Source organism: Apteryx mantelli, chromosome 2 (assembly GCF_036417845.1).
Source record: "Apteryx mantelli isolate bAptMan1 chromosome 2, bAptMan1.hap1, whole genome shotgun sequence".
In the NCBI taxonomy this organism is placed as follows: Eukaryota; Metazoa; Chordata; class Aves; order Apterygiformes; family Apterygidae; genus Apteryx; species Apteryx mantelli.
In genome coordinates, this window is record NC_089979.1 from 130,529,575 (window position 1) to 130,544,927 (window position 15,353).

General features: G+C 39.6%; 1 protein-coding gene across 2 annotated transcripts in view; it reads left to right on the plus strand.

Annotated features, from left to right (window-relative positions):
- SCRN1 (secernin 1) overlaps positions 1-15,353 on the plus strand; it is a 37,655-nt gene that overhangs the window by 15,386 nt on the left and 6,916 nt on the right. For both annotated transcript variants that reach the window (XM_067291559.1, XM_067291560.1), the window contains 4 exons: positions 2,335-2,516; positions 9,568-9,770; positions 12,885-13,079; positions 14,698-14,863. In XM_067291559.1, coding sequence (XP_067147660.1) covers positions 2,335-2,516; positions 9,568-9,770; positions 12,885-13,079; positions 14,698-14,863 — 746 coding nt within the window. The remainder of the gene's footprint in view (positions 1-2,334; positions 2,517-9,567; positions 9,771-12,884; positions 13,080-14,697; positions 14,864-15,353) is intronic.

A 15,353-nucleotide genomic window follows, 5' to 3' on the forward strand; every position in this document is an offset into this window, starting at 1 on the left:
ACTAGTGCAAGCTGTTATAAGTGGGCTATTGAGTTGGAGAGTGCCATGCAAAGGCGGGTTTATGGAGTACTGAAATCTCCTCTATGCTGTCTTTAGATTTTTGCTGTCCGTTCCAGAGTTGAGAAGGTATGTGCTCTTGTATAGCGCTGCAGGATGGCTCCTGCTTGCTGACCACATGAGATGTGGGGAGCCAAGACTTGTGCTGTGCAGGCGTTGGTGTTTCCCTGGCTACAGACCTGCCTCCTGTTACGTGTGCCTGTCATGTCCTCGCATGGCCTATGGGAAGGGGCTTGGCCCAGCCCCTTCCCTGCTTCTGTAGTTCTGTGTCCTCCTTTGCGCATCCAAGGAATATAGTTAATCTCTGTTCATTCACACATGCACATTAAGTGCTTTCCCAAACAGCAGTGACCTATAGCTCTGAAAAATTTGCACAGAATGTCAGAAATGAGTTTTGTTTCCTGGCAGCTTGAATGGAGAATAGGAAGTTTTGATATCAGATGACTGCTCTGGCATGGTTTGGTTTGAAGATGAAGCAAAGGGTTTACTGTATATGATGATTTTATTAGGTGGATCTCGGTTCCTGGCTAGTGCCAGGTGTTTCTGTACCTCAGTAGATGGGAATTCTGCCTTTATGAAATCATAGTGTATTGCTATATAAGCAATTTAGTTTCTAGTTTGATCAACTATTACAGATTTTCTCCAACAGATACAGCAGATAATTCCCTTCTGGGGTCTTATTGCTTAAGCCAAAAATCAAAGTTAAGTACATAGTAAAAAGAAAAAGGGAAGCATGATCCTAACCTATTTTTAATTCATTAGAACAAAATAGTTGTCCTCACTTTAACTGAGGCATACATCTTCTGTGAAAAATCATCCCCTTATTTCATGTATATTTTGTCTAGCTTTATAGATTGCCAGCAGTTTGGCCTGTTCACGCGCAATTCCTTATGAAGGTGACAGACTCATTGCTTTGTGTACTTGCATGGTCAGAGAGTAAAGGACTCTAAAAATGTCATCTTTGAGCAAAGATGATCCATCATACATTTTAATTGCATAATAGACTGACTATTACTTTAAAATTGTTGCTCAAGACTGGAGGCTTAAGATGATTGTGCTCTGTAATCTTTAGAGGGGAAACACTGGTTAGAAAAAAACAGAGAGCTGCTTGCTGCTGGTAATCTTGAACTTATTCCTTTGGCTTTAATGTTTAATATAGACATAGCATTTATTGCTGTGGCAAGCAGCTTTCAGTCCACAAGTCCATACTTCTCATCCTGCTGCACTTTGATAGGTCTGACCAAATATTCCTCCAGAAAAATGTTGCAGATTACTTCCTGTGTAGAAGATGTTACACCAGGTATGCTAGCCACTAAGAGTTGTCTCATAAATACTACCATCAGTTTTGGTTGCCTCAAATAAAAATTCTGTGGAGTTTAGTCCTTGAAGAACTTAATGTGACTTCAGGATTAAAACGTAAAGCACGCTGCTTTGGCTTGGACAGGCAAATGACCTAGCGATGGATCAAGCTCTCTTCTGTGCTGTCTGGGAAAACAGTGCTTATTTTTGAGTCCTAGGGTAAGAGAAAAGAAGATATGTGAAAGATAATGAATGGATTCTTTCTTCCTTGCCTTTTCAATGACTTCTGTGCAGCCTTCCTCTGTATTTTTGTCTTGTCAGAATATATCCACAGACCTCTGACTACAGTAGGCCATTTAAAATAGCAAAAACATCAGTTTTAAGCAAAAACAATACCAGTGTTTTTCTTCCTGTGAGCATTTATCAAGGCATTTCACTGAACCCTTTCAAGTCTTGATTTTTCTTTCTACCACCAGCAGGTCTGGTCAGCTGCAGGGGAGGCAGCAAGGAAGAGGGGGAGGCCTTCTAATGTACTTTATCCAGTTAGTGTTGTCATGCCATGTATTTAATAAAGTACCCAAGACTGTACCTAGGTGAGATGGTAGAATTGTTCAGTGTTGTTACCATATACAAAACGACCTATGTTTCTTTATTGGAAACAGTACAGTCTACCTGCTGCTACTTTCTACTGTCTCTAGCACTTGGGTTCTCCATGACTCTTTGAAGCCTGTAACCATCAAAATAGAAGTAGTCTCCCAGGCTTTCTGCAGTATAAAGACGTAAAGGTCAGAACATGACAGTTAAATGTTGTTTAAAAAAATTCCCCACTATATTATGCTAAAGCTCATATTCGAGAAGTGTATTTTTTGTGTGTCCTGTCTGTACATTGAAGTCTTGCATTACTTTAATCACAGCATTAAATGAAGTGCTTGCAATTCATCTGCTTTTTCTCTTCCTACTCTCCCTTCCCCAATGCAGTGCACGTATATTGAGATTGAGCAGGTGCCGAAGACTCATGCTGTTGTGCTGAGCAGGCCTTCCTGGCTTTGGGGCGCAGAAATGGGAGCTAACGAACATGGAGTCTGTGTAGCTAACGAAGCCATTGTGACCAGAGAACCAGCTTCCGAATCTGAAGCCTTGCTTGGAATGGATCTTGTCAGGTTGGTGGCTTGCTGAGTTGTGACCAGCCTTTAAACACTAAAGGTTTAGATGATGATGATACTGGGTAACAGCTTCGTGGTGCTGGCATTAAGAGGTTTTCAAACAATGTAAGCAGTGGACCTGTCTAGGCAGGGCTTGAGGCACAGCTGAGTTAACATTTTAAAGCACTTGGAATTTGAAGTTGGCTACCCAGTATGTGCTGCTTCAGTCTAATGTGAGTTCACTAAACCTACCCTGTCTACCTACCCTACAGTCTAGCAGTGACTATTTTGACAGGATGAGAGAAATGATGCAATACATTGCTAGTAAGGAACTGCTAACTAATTTGTAGCAACAGATTGCTGGTGTGCCCTCCTCTCCCCCACTTTAAAACAGCCTACTCTAACCTTAAAACCTCATCCTGGGCCCTTATCCAAGTGTAGGCATAAACAAGCTACAGTCGCCTCACTTCAGCCCATGCATTCCAATGCAAACTATTGCTCTTATTTAACTGCTGGCAAACAAACTCCTGGAAGCCTGCTCAGTGGAGGCTGGCTGCCTGAAAGGCTTGCGCTGCATTGTAAGTCTCAGCCTGCATGCTGAGCTTGCAGTGAAGAGAATTTAAAGAAGGGAGTGGGGGAAGAAAGCTGAAAATGAAAGAACAAGAGGATGTGGTGCAAACTTATCACAAAGGGAAAGGGAGCAAATGAACTCACTTTACTTTAAAGGGATAACAGGATAGTCAGTGCTTATTTAACCAAATCAATTTCAGACAAGCAAGGGGAGCCTGCTTAAATTTGCCGTAGGGTACTTAATGAGCAGGCTGAACCAATTTCAGAAGCATTCTCATTTTTCTTAAGAACTAGTGAAAAATGGGGGAGGCTCTGGATGACTAGAAAAGGTTAAATATGGTGGCTGCCCTTGAAAGATGAGGGGGAAAAAAAAGCTGAGGTTATAGACCTGAGCTTAACCTCAGTTCCTGGGGGAAAGAAAAAAAACACTTAAATATCAGGGAGATAACTTATTTGCAGTCCTCACTGTTAGTCAAAAAAAATCCTGTCAAATCATTCTATTTTCCTCCCATAATGAGATAACAAATTTTATGGATAGAGGATAGGATAGATAGCTTGACTTGTAAGAGGCCATTAAAACCTTAGAAGGCATTCTCATAAGCAAGATGGGAAGCATGGGTAGATGAAATTCCTCTTAGGCGTATAGCTGCCTGAAATGGTAAATGTAAATGTTCTCTGACTGTAATGAAGTCCCTGCAGAGATGCAGTATCTGGTTCCAGCTACCACAAATCAAGAGGAACGTGTACCGGCTGGAGAGAATGCAGTGAAAATTGGGAAGTATGATCAGAGACTTAGAGAATCTGATCCATCAGAAAAGCATGAAGGAATTGGGGTTATGTTTCTCTTTGGTATTTTCTCTAAACTCTATATGCTGATAGTAACTACAGAAAAGCTCTACATGGGAGGACTAGTGAATTTAATTGTATCAAGGGAGACAATAGATTGGGGAGTTTATTTAAGAAAATGTAGGACAAGCTTTTGTCAGGAAGAAGGATATATAAGGTGACTTCCCATGCCCCACCTTAATTTTTTTCCCCTCCTACTACTATTCTCTTGGAATTTAAACAAATCATTGTTTTGGATGCAACGTTCTACTTATTTTAGTCACAACTGTTTTAGTCTCAAAATACTGTTTAACATGCAAGTAGATATGTCATCCAGCAGCTCTAGATGCACCCACACTAGCAAATCTGGAGATACCAAAATAAGGAGAAACTGGTCACGTATACAACCTTTGAGTCTCACCTGTGGGTATTACTCTCCCTCCCAACCATCTTATCTGCAGAACGGATTGTTTGTAGCGTAAAGGTGGTGAGTGCTTTGGGCAAGGAGGACTACAGAGACGTGTTGCAGAGTACCATCTGTCTACAGTTCCAGCCAAAGTGATTCTCTCTCTCACTGTGAATACTTGGCCAGTTGCTCTAAGCTTACCTGTATTGGATGACCTCATAAAATAGAGAGAGTTAGCCTGTTCTGCAGATGGCTAAGAAGAGGCACAGCTGGTGCCAGCTGCTTTGTTGCAGTCTATGTGATTGATTTTGTACTTGATAGCTCTATCACTCAGGATTTATTGGAAAGAAAATAAATGGAGGAGCTTCAAACCTGCACAAACCTGCTTCAAAATGCACACCCTTGCTGGCCAAACTTTGCTCACACCTGTGTGTTTGTCAGACTTCTGCATCTATGTCAGATCTTAGCTGAAGGATTAAGAGTAACACTTTGTGTGTGCGTGTATGTCCTCAGCTGTTTGGAAAAGAAACTAAAACTTCATACTCTGAAAAATGTTCTTCAGAGCAGGCATAAGAGTGTCAACTCAGGAATGTCATTCGTATTGTAGAATTAAAGTTTTACTTGAGTGCAGAGGCTCCTCTGAGACTTTGCTTCTACATTCTCTTGAAGGTGATTCTTCTTTTCATTCGGGTAGACTTCCTGTCTCTTTGAGCCTGTCGGCAGCTCGTCTGAGATTGTCGCTTTTAAGTTAGGATTTAAAATCCAGCCAACATGGGCAAAGATTGTAGGTGGGTGTTTTGAGAGCACATTCTGTTGAATAGGCCAGAGGCATCTAGCGGTATGGCAATATAATTTTGAAGTCAGCAAGTTCTGTTGCTGAAATAGGAAATTGAAAGTTCATCCTGCAAACTCATGGACAAAACTTTGTTTTCCTTAAAGACCGTGGTGGACACCAGTAAAGGTGTATTTCATGAAGTTCTTAGCTTATTTAGTAACTGATTGCTGACTTAGGTAACACACTGTTACTAGTCACTAATATACTGCTGTATCTGAGGAGTAAAACAGGTACCTACAGATCATTAGCTTGATAGTATATCACAGCACAGTGTGTCCAAACATAAGAATGATTCGGAAGAAATGGATGAAGATTGTGTGATTGACTTGAAGGAATGAAGGTAGAAGTGTTGGTTCTACTTTACACAGGCTGGTCCCCATCCCAGTTTAAGTCAAGAATATGAAGCTAGTCACAGCAGACAAAAAAATGGAAAGAAAATAGGTTCCAGAACAAATTTCTAAGAAACCCTTCCCCCCCTCCGTTCTAGGGGTTGATTCAAAACCTGGGCTTTAAAAGCATCCTGGCTGCCGTTTTGGGGGGAGCACAGTGCCTCTCTAAGGCGCCTGTTTACTTAGGGAAGTACATTCATATGAAAGGATGGTGTACTGTTTTGCCTATGCTGGTACAGTTGGAACAGAACAATGTTATCATACAAAAGATATAAATGAAGAAACCTGTTCACTATGCCCTTATAAATAGAGAATCCTCTCTTGAAAAATGACTCTACCAATTTCTTTCCTTAACTCAAAACTGAACAATGTAGAATGTTGTCATCATGTACGTTACTTTATTTGCAAAGTCTGCACTTGTAACTGAGATGTGGAGTGGGAAAGCTTAAGAGAATATTGTTTTGACAAGATTATAATATGGTGTGATACCTTATTGGAGGTACTGAGGTAGTGGGTTGTACTGAGTCACCAAAATTTTTTTAATAATTCAAGCTATCCTATCTGGGGGAGAAACAATTTAAAACTTTTTTTCCAGTGGCCCTTGCAGAGTACTCTGAAATATGTTGGTGGGAAAGTTGTGCTGCAGTTACCCAGGACATAGATGTCAAGATAATTGACAAGACCTACAATTTCATGGAGATGAGCTGTGTAGTTGCTGTGTAGAGTGATTTTTTCGTTTTGTTTGAGTGTTTTTTTTTCTGCCCTTTGTGACTGAGAGACTGGAGCACCCAAGCAAAAGCAAAGTGTAAGTCTTAATTACATTTAGACTGTAATTCCTGGGATACCAAGGTCAGTTTTCCTTCTGTGGAGCTATATACAAATGCAGCAATTGTTGAATTTCTTAGCTTTCAGGACTTCTACAGGCTGCTTGCATCGTTAAACACATACAGCTAAGGATAAGCGCAGAGGTGATGCAACTCAGTGCGCTTTCTCCCTTAGGAAATGGGAAGTTGTTTTCATGAGATGATATGACATTGTTAGAAATACTGCATTTCCTAATTATCAGTAGTTGCATTTTGGGAATCATTTCCCAGGTCTGATTTACAGGTCTGATTTGTACTCTTCTGGTTAGTGTTTGCATCATCAACTTAGATCTGGCTGCAAGGTCCTCAAGAGATAATTCATTCCGTTTCTTCAAGGCAGGATCCAGTCACTCCCTATAGCTTTGTCAAATCTATTCTTGTACCTCAGTTTTCTTTCTCCTAAAACACCCCTGCTTTGTTTATATTTCATTTTAAATCACATTCTTTTAGACGTGTGGTCATTCCTAGTTCAGACAAAAGCAATATCTTTAATTGGGTCATGTATCTCGTAAAGTACAGTGCCCAAGACTGGATTTCAGCTGAGTCAGTGAGTAAATCAGAATACTCATGTGTCCTGGAGGTTATGCTTCTGTCTGTTATTATGTACGTATAATGACAATATGGTGTCTGTGTTTTCTGTCATGGTGTGCCATGGCACTGACCCAGGTTTACCTTCTGATCAATGGCAACTTCTATGTCTTTTCCAGAAGAGATTCAGATGCATGATCTTTCGGGTCATTTATTAACAAACTCAGTGAAAACACTGAATGGCAAACCAGAGATGCTTGAAGAGTCCTGCTTGGTATATCCTTCCATTTTGACAGATACTAATATTCTTTGGATGCTTCTTCTACTCTTTGGATGTAGGTATTTTTTTTCCCCCCCCAATCAATTTTGCACCTACTATATATTTTGATCTATTTTACACTTCCCTAGCTTGCTTAGGAAGATGTCAGTAAGCTTGCCAAAACAGAAAATCATGGATCCTTCTCTGTCGACATATCCTGTCGTTTTGTTATAGCAAGAGATTAGAAACAAGTCTCATCAAATTCATCTAATAAATCCATGTCAGCTGCTGCTCTTTTGCTGTGCTGTTACTTTCAAATTTCCCACATGTCATTATTTGTTCCCACGTCTCATTTTCCCCCCTTTGTCCCTCTGAACAGAACTAAGTCGTCTAGCTGAATGTTGTTTTGACTTCTCCCTTCTTCTAAATGTGGGTCTCATGTTTGTAGTATGGAAGACTATTTGATTGAATGCTGTCGATTCCCCAGAGGCAGTAAAGAAAACTAGATTGAATTTCAGAGGAAGAAAAGTCTTAACTGAAGTAACTGAAACAAATACAATAGGGAACACCAGGATCCTCATCATTAGAAATTTTAGGTGGAGATTTAGGCAAATGACTATTGGATGAATATTTCTTTTAAAGGGTTATACTAAGTGACTTCTTGTGGTCCACTTCTGAAAGCAAACGCAATTATGGTACTTTGACTCCTGTTGACAGAATAACAAAGTTATACGTTGCAAAACGTGGCCTGATAACACAGCGAGTGAAGAAAGGCTCTGCCTGTCTTAAGCCAGTGACTGCCTTTGCACCTGCATTAGAAACATATATAAGAGGTGGCACTGCTTAAGGAGGCCCACAGCATAGTTGTAGCATCAGAAAATGTGCTACAGAGTAGGCCTGTGAGGCTACCCAACCTTTTTTCAGAGATGATACATGTGAGAGTAAGCTAATGAGCCCTCTTGTAATAGCAAAGACAATGCTGGTGTTTAATCCTTAGGGGAGAGTCTTAGCTTGCATCTTTTTTTCCCCTGTGTTTAGTTGGAAAACAGTGCGGTATGATGTGTTAGTCATAAATGGTTGTGTTGTTAAGCTTGACTTCAGTGGTAAGGGTAGTTCCTCAGCTGCACTGAAGATCCAGCCCATTCATCCAATTGTTTACTAAAGCCTGGAAATCTTCTGGGAATTAGAGTCCTTACTCCAAGTATTCCATGCTAGAAGCTAAATAGGGCTTTCTTGAAACATAGAAAAGTGGTCCAGTTCATTCTTTTCCAGCTCTGGGGTTCTCTAGAAAGCGAAAATAAACACCAACTAGCATAACTACCAGACGTTTATAACCCCGTAAGTCAATATTGCTTGATGGATTGTTGAATTTGGAATGCCCTCATTAATGTATAGCTGTTCATATATAAACATGTCCCAAATTTGTATTTAAATGATGTCAGTTTTCTTGATGAAAAGATTAAATAAAACCTCTTACCTGTTGCAGTTAGTATTTTTTTTATAGTAGGTGGTTACTTGATTTTCTAGGCAGTTTGTGTATGCTTATTTTTGTGTGTGTGTGTGTGTGTGTGTGTGTGTGTATATATAAAAGTTATATGTGAATTTTTATATTCCACATAAGAGATGTTAGACTTTTATTCTGAGTTGATTCTGTATCTGAATGAAGTCTTACTAGTATCTGCAATTTTATTTTTGGTCCTGTTTCAAGCTATTCAGGTTCTGTTTGGCAAATACCTTACATTTGGGGGGGGGGGGAAACCTCTGCAGGAGCGCTGAAGCATGCCTATGCACAAATACCTCTGTCTACAGTACACGATAAGCACTGCATTGTGTCTTGGATTGGACTCTGCATTGCGTGTAACACACATTTAGCTTCCAAAGCATGATGAGCAATTAAGTACTTGAGCATTGGAAAAGAGAGGTTGTAGATAGATGCTAACACTGAATATTCCTTCCCTTCTTCTCTCTGATAATATTAATTTCTAATTTTCCGCTGTTCTATACAGAAGAGGAAAGCTTATCTACTGCTGTTATTCTAGAAAGGCCTTTGAAAATTGTCCTTCAAATTTGTTCTGAGGGGGATAAATAGAGCATTGCACTCTTAGAACATGGACTAGGTCATTCATTAGTAATTGGACTTTTTAAAAACTAAATACCAGCTGTGATAGGCTTGAGTTTGAAGAAATCAATGCAGAAAGTAAAAATTTGAAACAAATCAAATAATTTAATATCTTATCTTGTAGTTCTATCAACTCATTAAAGCAAGAATTCTTATGTCTGATAGACTTGGCACTTTGGTATTTTAAAACCAGATCAGTGTTGCTGTTTAAAACAATAACCCATGAAGACCTCACTGTTACATCTCTGGATCTCTGTTCTACGCTTTTCTTATAGACTTGGCCTAGAAAGAGGTGCAACAGCTAAAGAAGCATTGGATGTAATTGTTGCTTTGTTGGAGGAGCATGGACAAGGTGGAAATTATTATGAAGATGGGAATTCATGCCATACTTTCCAAAGTGCATTTCTGATTGTGGACAGAAAAGAAGCATGGATACTAGAGACTTCTGGGAAGTACTGGGCAGCAGAAAAAATCACAGGTCAGTTTATGACTCTCAGCAAGCCTCTTTATAATTACAGCTATTTATAATAAAAGAATCATTGGATTGGCCTTAAAGTCACTGAGTTTAAATAAGTAACTAACCTATGCAATTATTTGGGGAGCACTGAGTAAGTCATCAGTTTCAGCCTTCTTTTATTTTTGTACTGCTCCTCGTTTTTTAAACATTGATTTGCATTGGTTTAACTTAGTATCTTCTGTGAAGTTGGTCAGCATGTTACCTGTATACATAAGCTAGGTAATAATCGTTGTACTTAAATTTTTATCTTTGGTAAGTAGAACTGGGAATTTGGAATGTGTCAAGCATCTTTTCAGTGGAAGTAATTCACAAATTGTTACTTGTAAATCTAAAATATTATGAGGGAAGGATGAGCATAGAAAATATTGAGAAAATGTCTTACGTGTATGTGGTAAATTGAACTGGCTGGTGCTTTATTGCAATAGAGGTAGTCCCCTCATACCCCCATTTCTTATCCAGTAGTGGAAAACAATACTTTTCTGCTCTTAAAACTTGTAGGTGGTTTCTCTTTTTTGTATGCATGAAGCCAGAGCTGTCAAACTTGTTTAGCTATACACGGCTTCTAGTTTTCACTGGCTTGATAGCTGAACTTACTTAAAACTTTGCCAGCAAATATGTGCTGCTTTAATATAATATGATTAAGGCATATATTTAATGTAATCTGGTTGCTGCTTTTAGTTTTCAAGGAATCTTTATTTCCAGAAGAGTAGGGTTTGTTTTCAAAACTTAATCACATTTGAATGCATTAAAAATACAAATAGTTTAAGATTTTTATCATCCATACTTTGAGCATCCATTCAATTCTCTTTTCGTTTCCCCTTCATTCTAAGTAGGAGACAACAGATGAGGGGAGGAGAGGTGTTTAACTTTCTCGATTGTACCAAAGCAAGGAAATAATACCAGGCTCTGTAATGTTGTGAAATGGCTTATTGTCACTTCACGCCATCAAATACGAATCAGCTTACTTTTGCAGGGATGGTGTTTTCCCAAGCAAAGCTTGCATTTTTGGGATAGCTACAAGATGGAGGAAGTCTTCCCTCACAAATAGATATCCAAGATTAAGAATGCTGTCCTGATGAAACCCAAATTCTGGGAAGTAATTGGCCTCTAGCTTCCTAGGGTTATGAGATGGCAGCCGCCTTCTGTTGATCTGCCTGGCTGACATTTGAAGAACAGCATTTTTTACTTAACCTTTTTAGCTACATCAGCAATACATAACCACGTCCTTCTTCCCAGCAAATAAACTGTTGCCTTCATCTACTTCTTGCAGCTTTTTGAAATGATACTGCAGCATTGTTCTCATTTTTTACCTGTGTGTTTCTCTTCAGGAGGCCCCTTTGAGCAGCAGATTAAATTGACTAGTTTCCATCTCCTGCAGCATGCAAAGGTTGCCAGGAGGGAAGGGGATGGGTTGTTGGCTATGTAAGAATTCTATATTTAATACTTTATGTTCAAAATGTTCTTGTTGCATACATAAGCATGGCTCTTAAGCTTGCAAATGAATGCCTAAATGCATTCAGGGAAAATGTGGGAAACAAGGAAAATGTGCCATTCCCCAGCAGTGTAAAGGCAATTTTTTTTTTCCTGACCCTGTTGTCAGAGGGTTTTTTTTAATATTACTGCTGTAATTCTGTAAAGCTTATGGTGAATGTTCATCAAGCAGCTTTTTTAAAATTGTAATTTAAGGACAAACACTTTAAAATTCTTCCTTCTACTATTGTTCTTCCTAATCTGAAGAGAGAAATCAATTTGCTTGATAAATTTGTCTTTTTTTGGGGGGGGGGAGGGGAGGGGAGGAAGGGAGCAGAAACATGAAATATCTTGCATGTGTTATTGAATGTAATATTTAAAAAGCTGTTAGGAGTACCTTGCCTAGCTTGATACGAACACAAATATTCCTATCACTCAAGTAAGGAAAATTCTCTGAGAGGCGGGCTGTCTGAAAGCATGAATCAGAAGAAATTGTCAGTGACCCATTAGAAGTCAGAACTGAATGACAACAGTAACTCTTGCAGACTGATGCACAGAACTTCCTACAGGTTTCTGCTCATTATTTAAATTGCATTCACAGGGCACTAGAAAGGCAAGCTTATTTCTGTGGAAGGCAGTATTGATAACTTTCACAAATACTACTTTTGTTTCTGTTTAAGAAAATGTGCCAAATTCCAGAATCTGGTTTTATTTTAGTTTGCAGATTTACTTTATCAGCTCTTTTCCTGGCTTCTGATGCATGTACTTTCTTCTCTCTGAGGAATATCTACAGCAGCCAGTGTTAGTCATGCTGTAGATATATGTATATAAGCACTGCAGTAGTTTGGGGAAAAGGATATCGAAAGACCTTTAAAATTTATTAAAGGTTGCTTATTTTTCATTTTTACTTCATGCCATTTTTCACCATTTATAGAACCAGGACAACATTCAATCTATATTAAATATTTCACATGAAACATTATTAGTTTAACCATGCTTTTTCCCCAATAGATTAAAAATGAACTTCCTGAACTTCAGGCTATTTCTTGCTGCTTACAGATAGAACTGTTTCTCAATTGGTAAACTTAAATAGCTTTTAAAAATATCTTCCAAATTAAATCTTCAATTTTGGGGCAAAGAATATTCATTAATATAGATGCAGCTTTGTTGAAATATATTTTGAAATCAAGTCAGACTTAAAGCCTTGTTGTGGTGGTGCCATTGGATGAACGTAGGGAAACATCATTGGAGAAAAGATTAGGCTTGTGTGCCCTTAATATTGTAACTGTATCTTCTGGCAATTGGTGATTTCTATTACTTCAGGATCAGACTGTATGAGGTATGGAGCAATCATGAAACTGCTATATTGACTAAATGGCACTGTTAATCACCAGGCAGTGTAAATGACTAAATGTGGCACAGAGAATCAAGCTGCAAAACCTGCAGTTACTGATTACTCTGTATATGTGTAGTTACCCAGTCGTGCCAAATGTACATCCTAACCAGTGGTTTAATATGTTTCCTAATTGCAATTATTTTGTCCTTCTAGCTTCTCCCAGAAAAACTGTATTAATGATCTCTTGTGATATGTGGCTGTTTCTATAGAGGGGGTGAAATGCATTTGCAATCAGCTTTCGTTAACTACAAAAATTGATGCTGAGCATCCTGAACTGAGGAATTACGTGAGAAGTCAAGGCTGGTGGAATGGAGACACAGACTTCAATTTTTCTGAAGTGTTCTCTCTTGCTGATGACCATTTAGCCTGCTGTTCTGGCAGGGAGAGCCTAGAAAAACAAGGTGGTAAGCACGAATCATCTTTCTGTATGGGCAGTGGGGATCGTAGTGACTACTTTCTCCTTTCTGGAACTCAGGCACTCTGTCCAGAACTACAAGCGGTTGAGGGGAATACCTCTATATGTAAACTATGTGGAAAGGAAGACCAGAGCTAAAGGCTGTCCCTAAACTTGCCCCAATTTAGGATGAAGCCATTAATCTCTGACAAGCTCAAGGTTTTAAAACAGCAATTCTAAATAACTTTATTTACTGTTATGCTGGTATGCATGATGTGCCAGTGCATGTGTGCTTTAGTGTAATTATAGGGGCTCATATTAGAAAATATGGCCTCATACATGAAAGTTTGATCTGAATGGATACCATGTTTCTGGGTTTTCTCTTAGGCTTTTTTTGGAAGGAGTTAATATCGTTGGTTAAGGAAGAGAAATACTAGTGACTTCATTTTTCATTATCAAACAGAACAAAGTTACCAGAGCAGATAATGGGCCAATTGTCTTCAGTCAAGGGAATAGTTTACTTCAAGACCAAAGTTTATTAATGACTTAAGAGCACGGCATCTGGCCAAAGTAGCTCTGAAATGACTGCAGCCTCCAGCAGTGCATGGCTGACATATATCTGCTCTTTCATGTATGAAGAATGGTTGAAGTCTTTTTTTTTTTTTTTAAAAGCCTTTTAGTAAAGATGTGTATTTACTAGATGGTTGGCAAATGTCAAGGAGAGTCCAAAGGTGAAATGTTTATTGCAATAGAGAGTTCCTGTTAAGGTTAGAATTGGAGTGTAGTTTGCATCTGAGGACAGTAACAATAACGCTGAAGAGGGCCATAGCTGAAAGGTCTTAATAAACCTGCATTATAGCACTAAAACTCCAGAGGACTACTTCAAACAGGTGATTATGGTTGCAAATCTCTCAGACCTGCTGGGGTATTCCATGTCCCCTGCTGGACTGAGGCACCCATGCTTGGAAGGGTCAGTCAGCTCAGAGTTTAAGGACCTGCTAGGGAAGAGGCCCTTCTTGCCAAGGTGGTAGTGCAAGAAAACATGGAGGTGCATGGGGAGAAAGTTGTGATAGGACACATGCAGGAAATAGCATGAGAGCAGGGGATTCTCATAGATAGCAGTCTGGAGAAAACCCTCAGCGTGCAAGTCTGCTGTTGTAAGCCCATGTGAACATGAGACAATGTCTCAAAGCTTTGAGAGAGAGCTAATGGTAATAGATGAGAAGTGGGAGATCAAGGTGCTGCCATGCTGCCTGGACTTGGCTAGAAGTAGCTTCTTAGGGAGAAATGGGTGTTTTATGTAAGTGATGTGTTAACAGTGATCACTGAAGCGGTATTACAGACATGATGGCCTTCCTCTTTCTGAAAGATACCCTTTTAATGAGATTGCTCCCTACTTAGCCATTGAAATGCCTAACTAATGCTTCATACTGTTCTCTTTTACTAGCTAGTCAAATTAATTCTGGGCTTACACGGTTTAAATAGAAACTATTAACTGGGATTTGTGACATGCCCATGCTGAGTGTCACTGTTCTTGCTAGGCCTACAAAGCCCATTCAAGCTAAAATCTTTCCCTGGAGTCTGAGCTATTGAACACTCAGGATTATTTTTTTCCCCTCCTCATATAGGTGACATTTCTGCACAAACTATGATTGATGTCTTGCGTGATAAGGACAGTGGTGTCTGTGTGGACTCTGAATCTTTCCTTACTACAGCTAGCATAGTGTCTGTTCTGCCTCAGGACCCTAGTTCTCCATGTATTCATTACTTCACTGGCACGCCAGACCCTTCAAGGTAAGCCACAGCATTGGTGGGTCCCCTGGGCACAGGGTAGATTATGGGTTGAAAGTTATTAAACAAATGCTGTTATCAGAATTGAACAAAAGAGACAAGTGTCTCTACCATCCTTTTCCAGAGGCCTTTTGAGTCATGCCAACAGGATTGTCTCTAGTCTAGAAAACTGTAAGCTCTGGGAACCCATAGGGTTGCTCCCAATACTAGCCAAACCTAGAATTATGGTGGCACAAAGGTAGTTTGAAAAACAGTTACAGTCACTTCCTAGTAGCTACTAGGAAGCTACTGTTTGCATGACAGTCCTTTTCCTGAGAAACCCAAGGCAGGATCTTTCCCTTGATCTACAGGGGAGGCAGGATGTGTGCCTTGTTCTCCTGTTTTAAGAGCTCTTATTGACTAGAACCACTTTCTGCTGCTGAAGGGGGTCTTTGCTGCCTCTTGTACCAGTCACCTTAGCTTGAGAGAGGAAGGGATGTATTAGGGGGTGCGA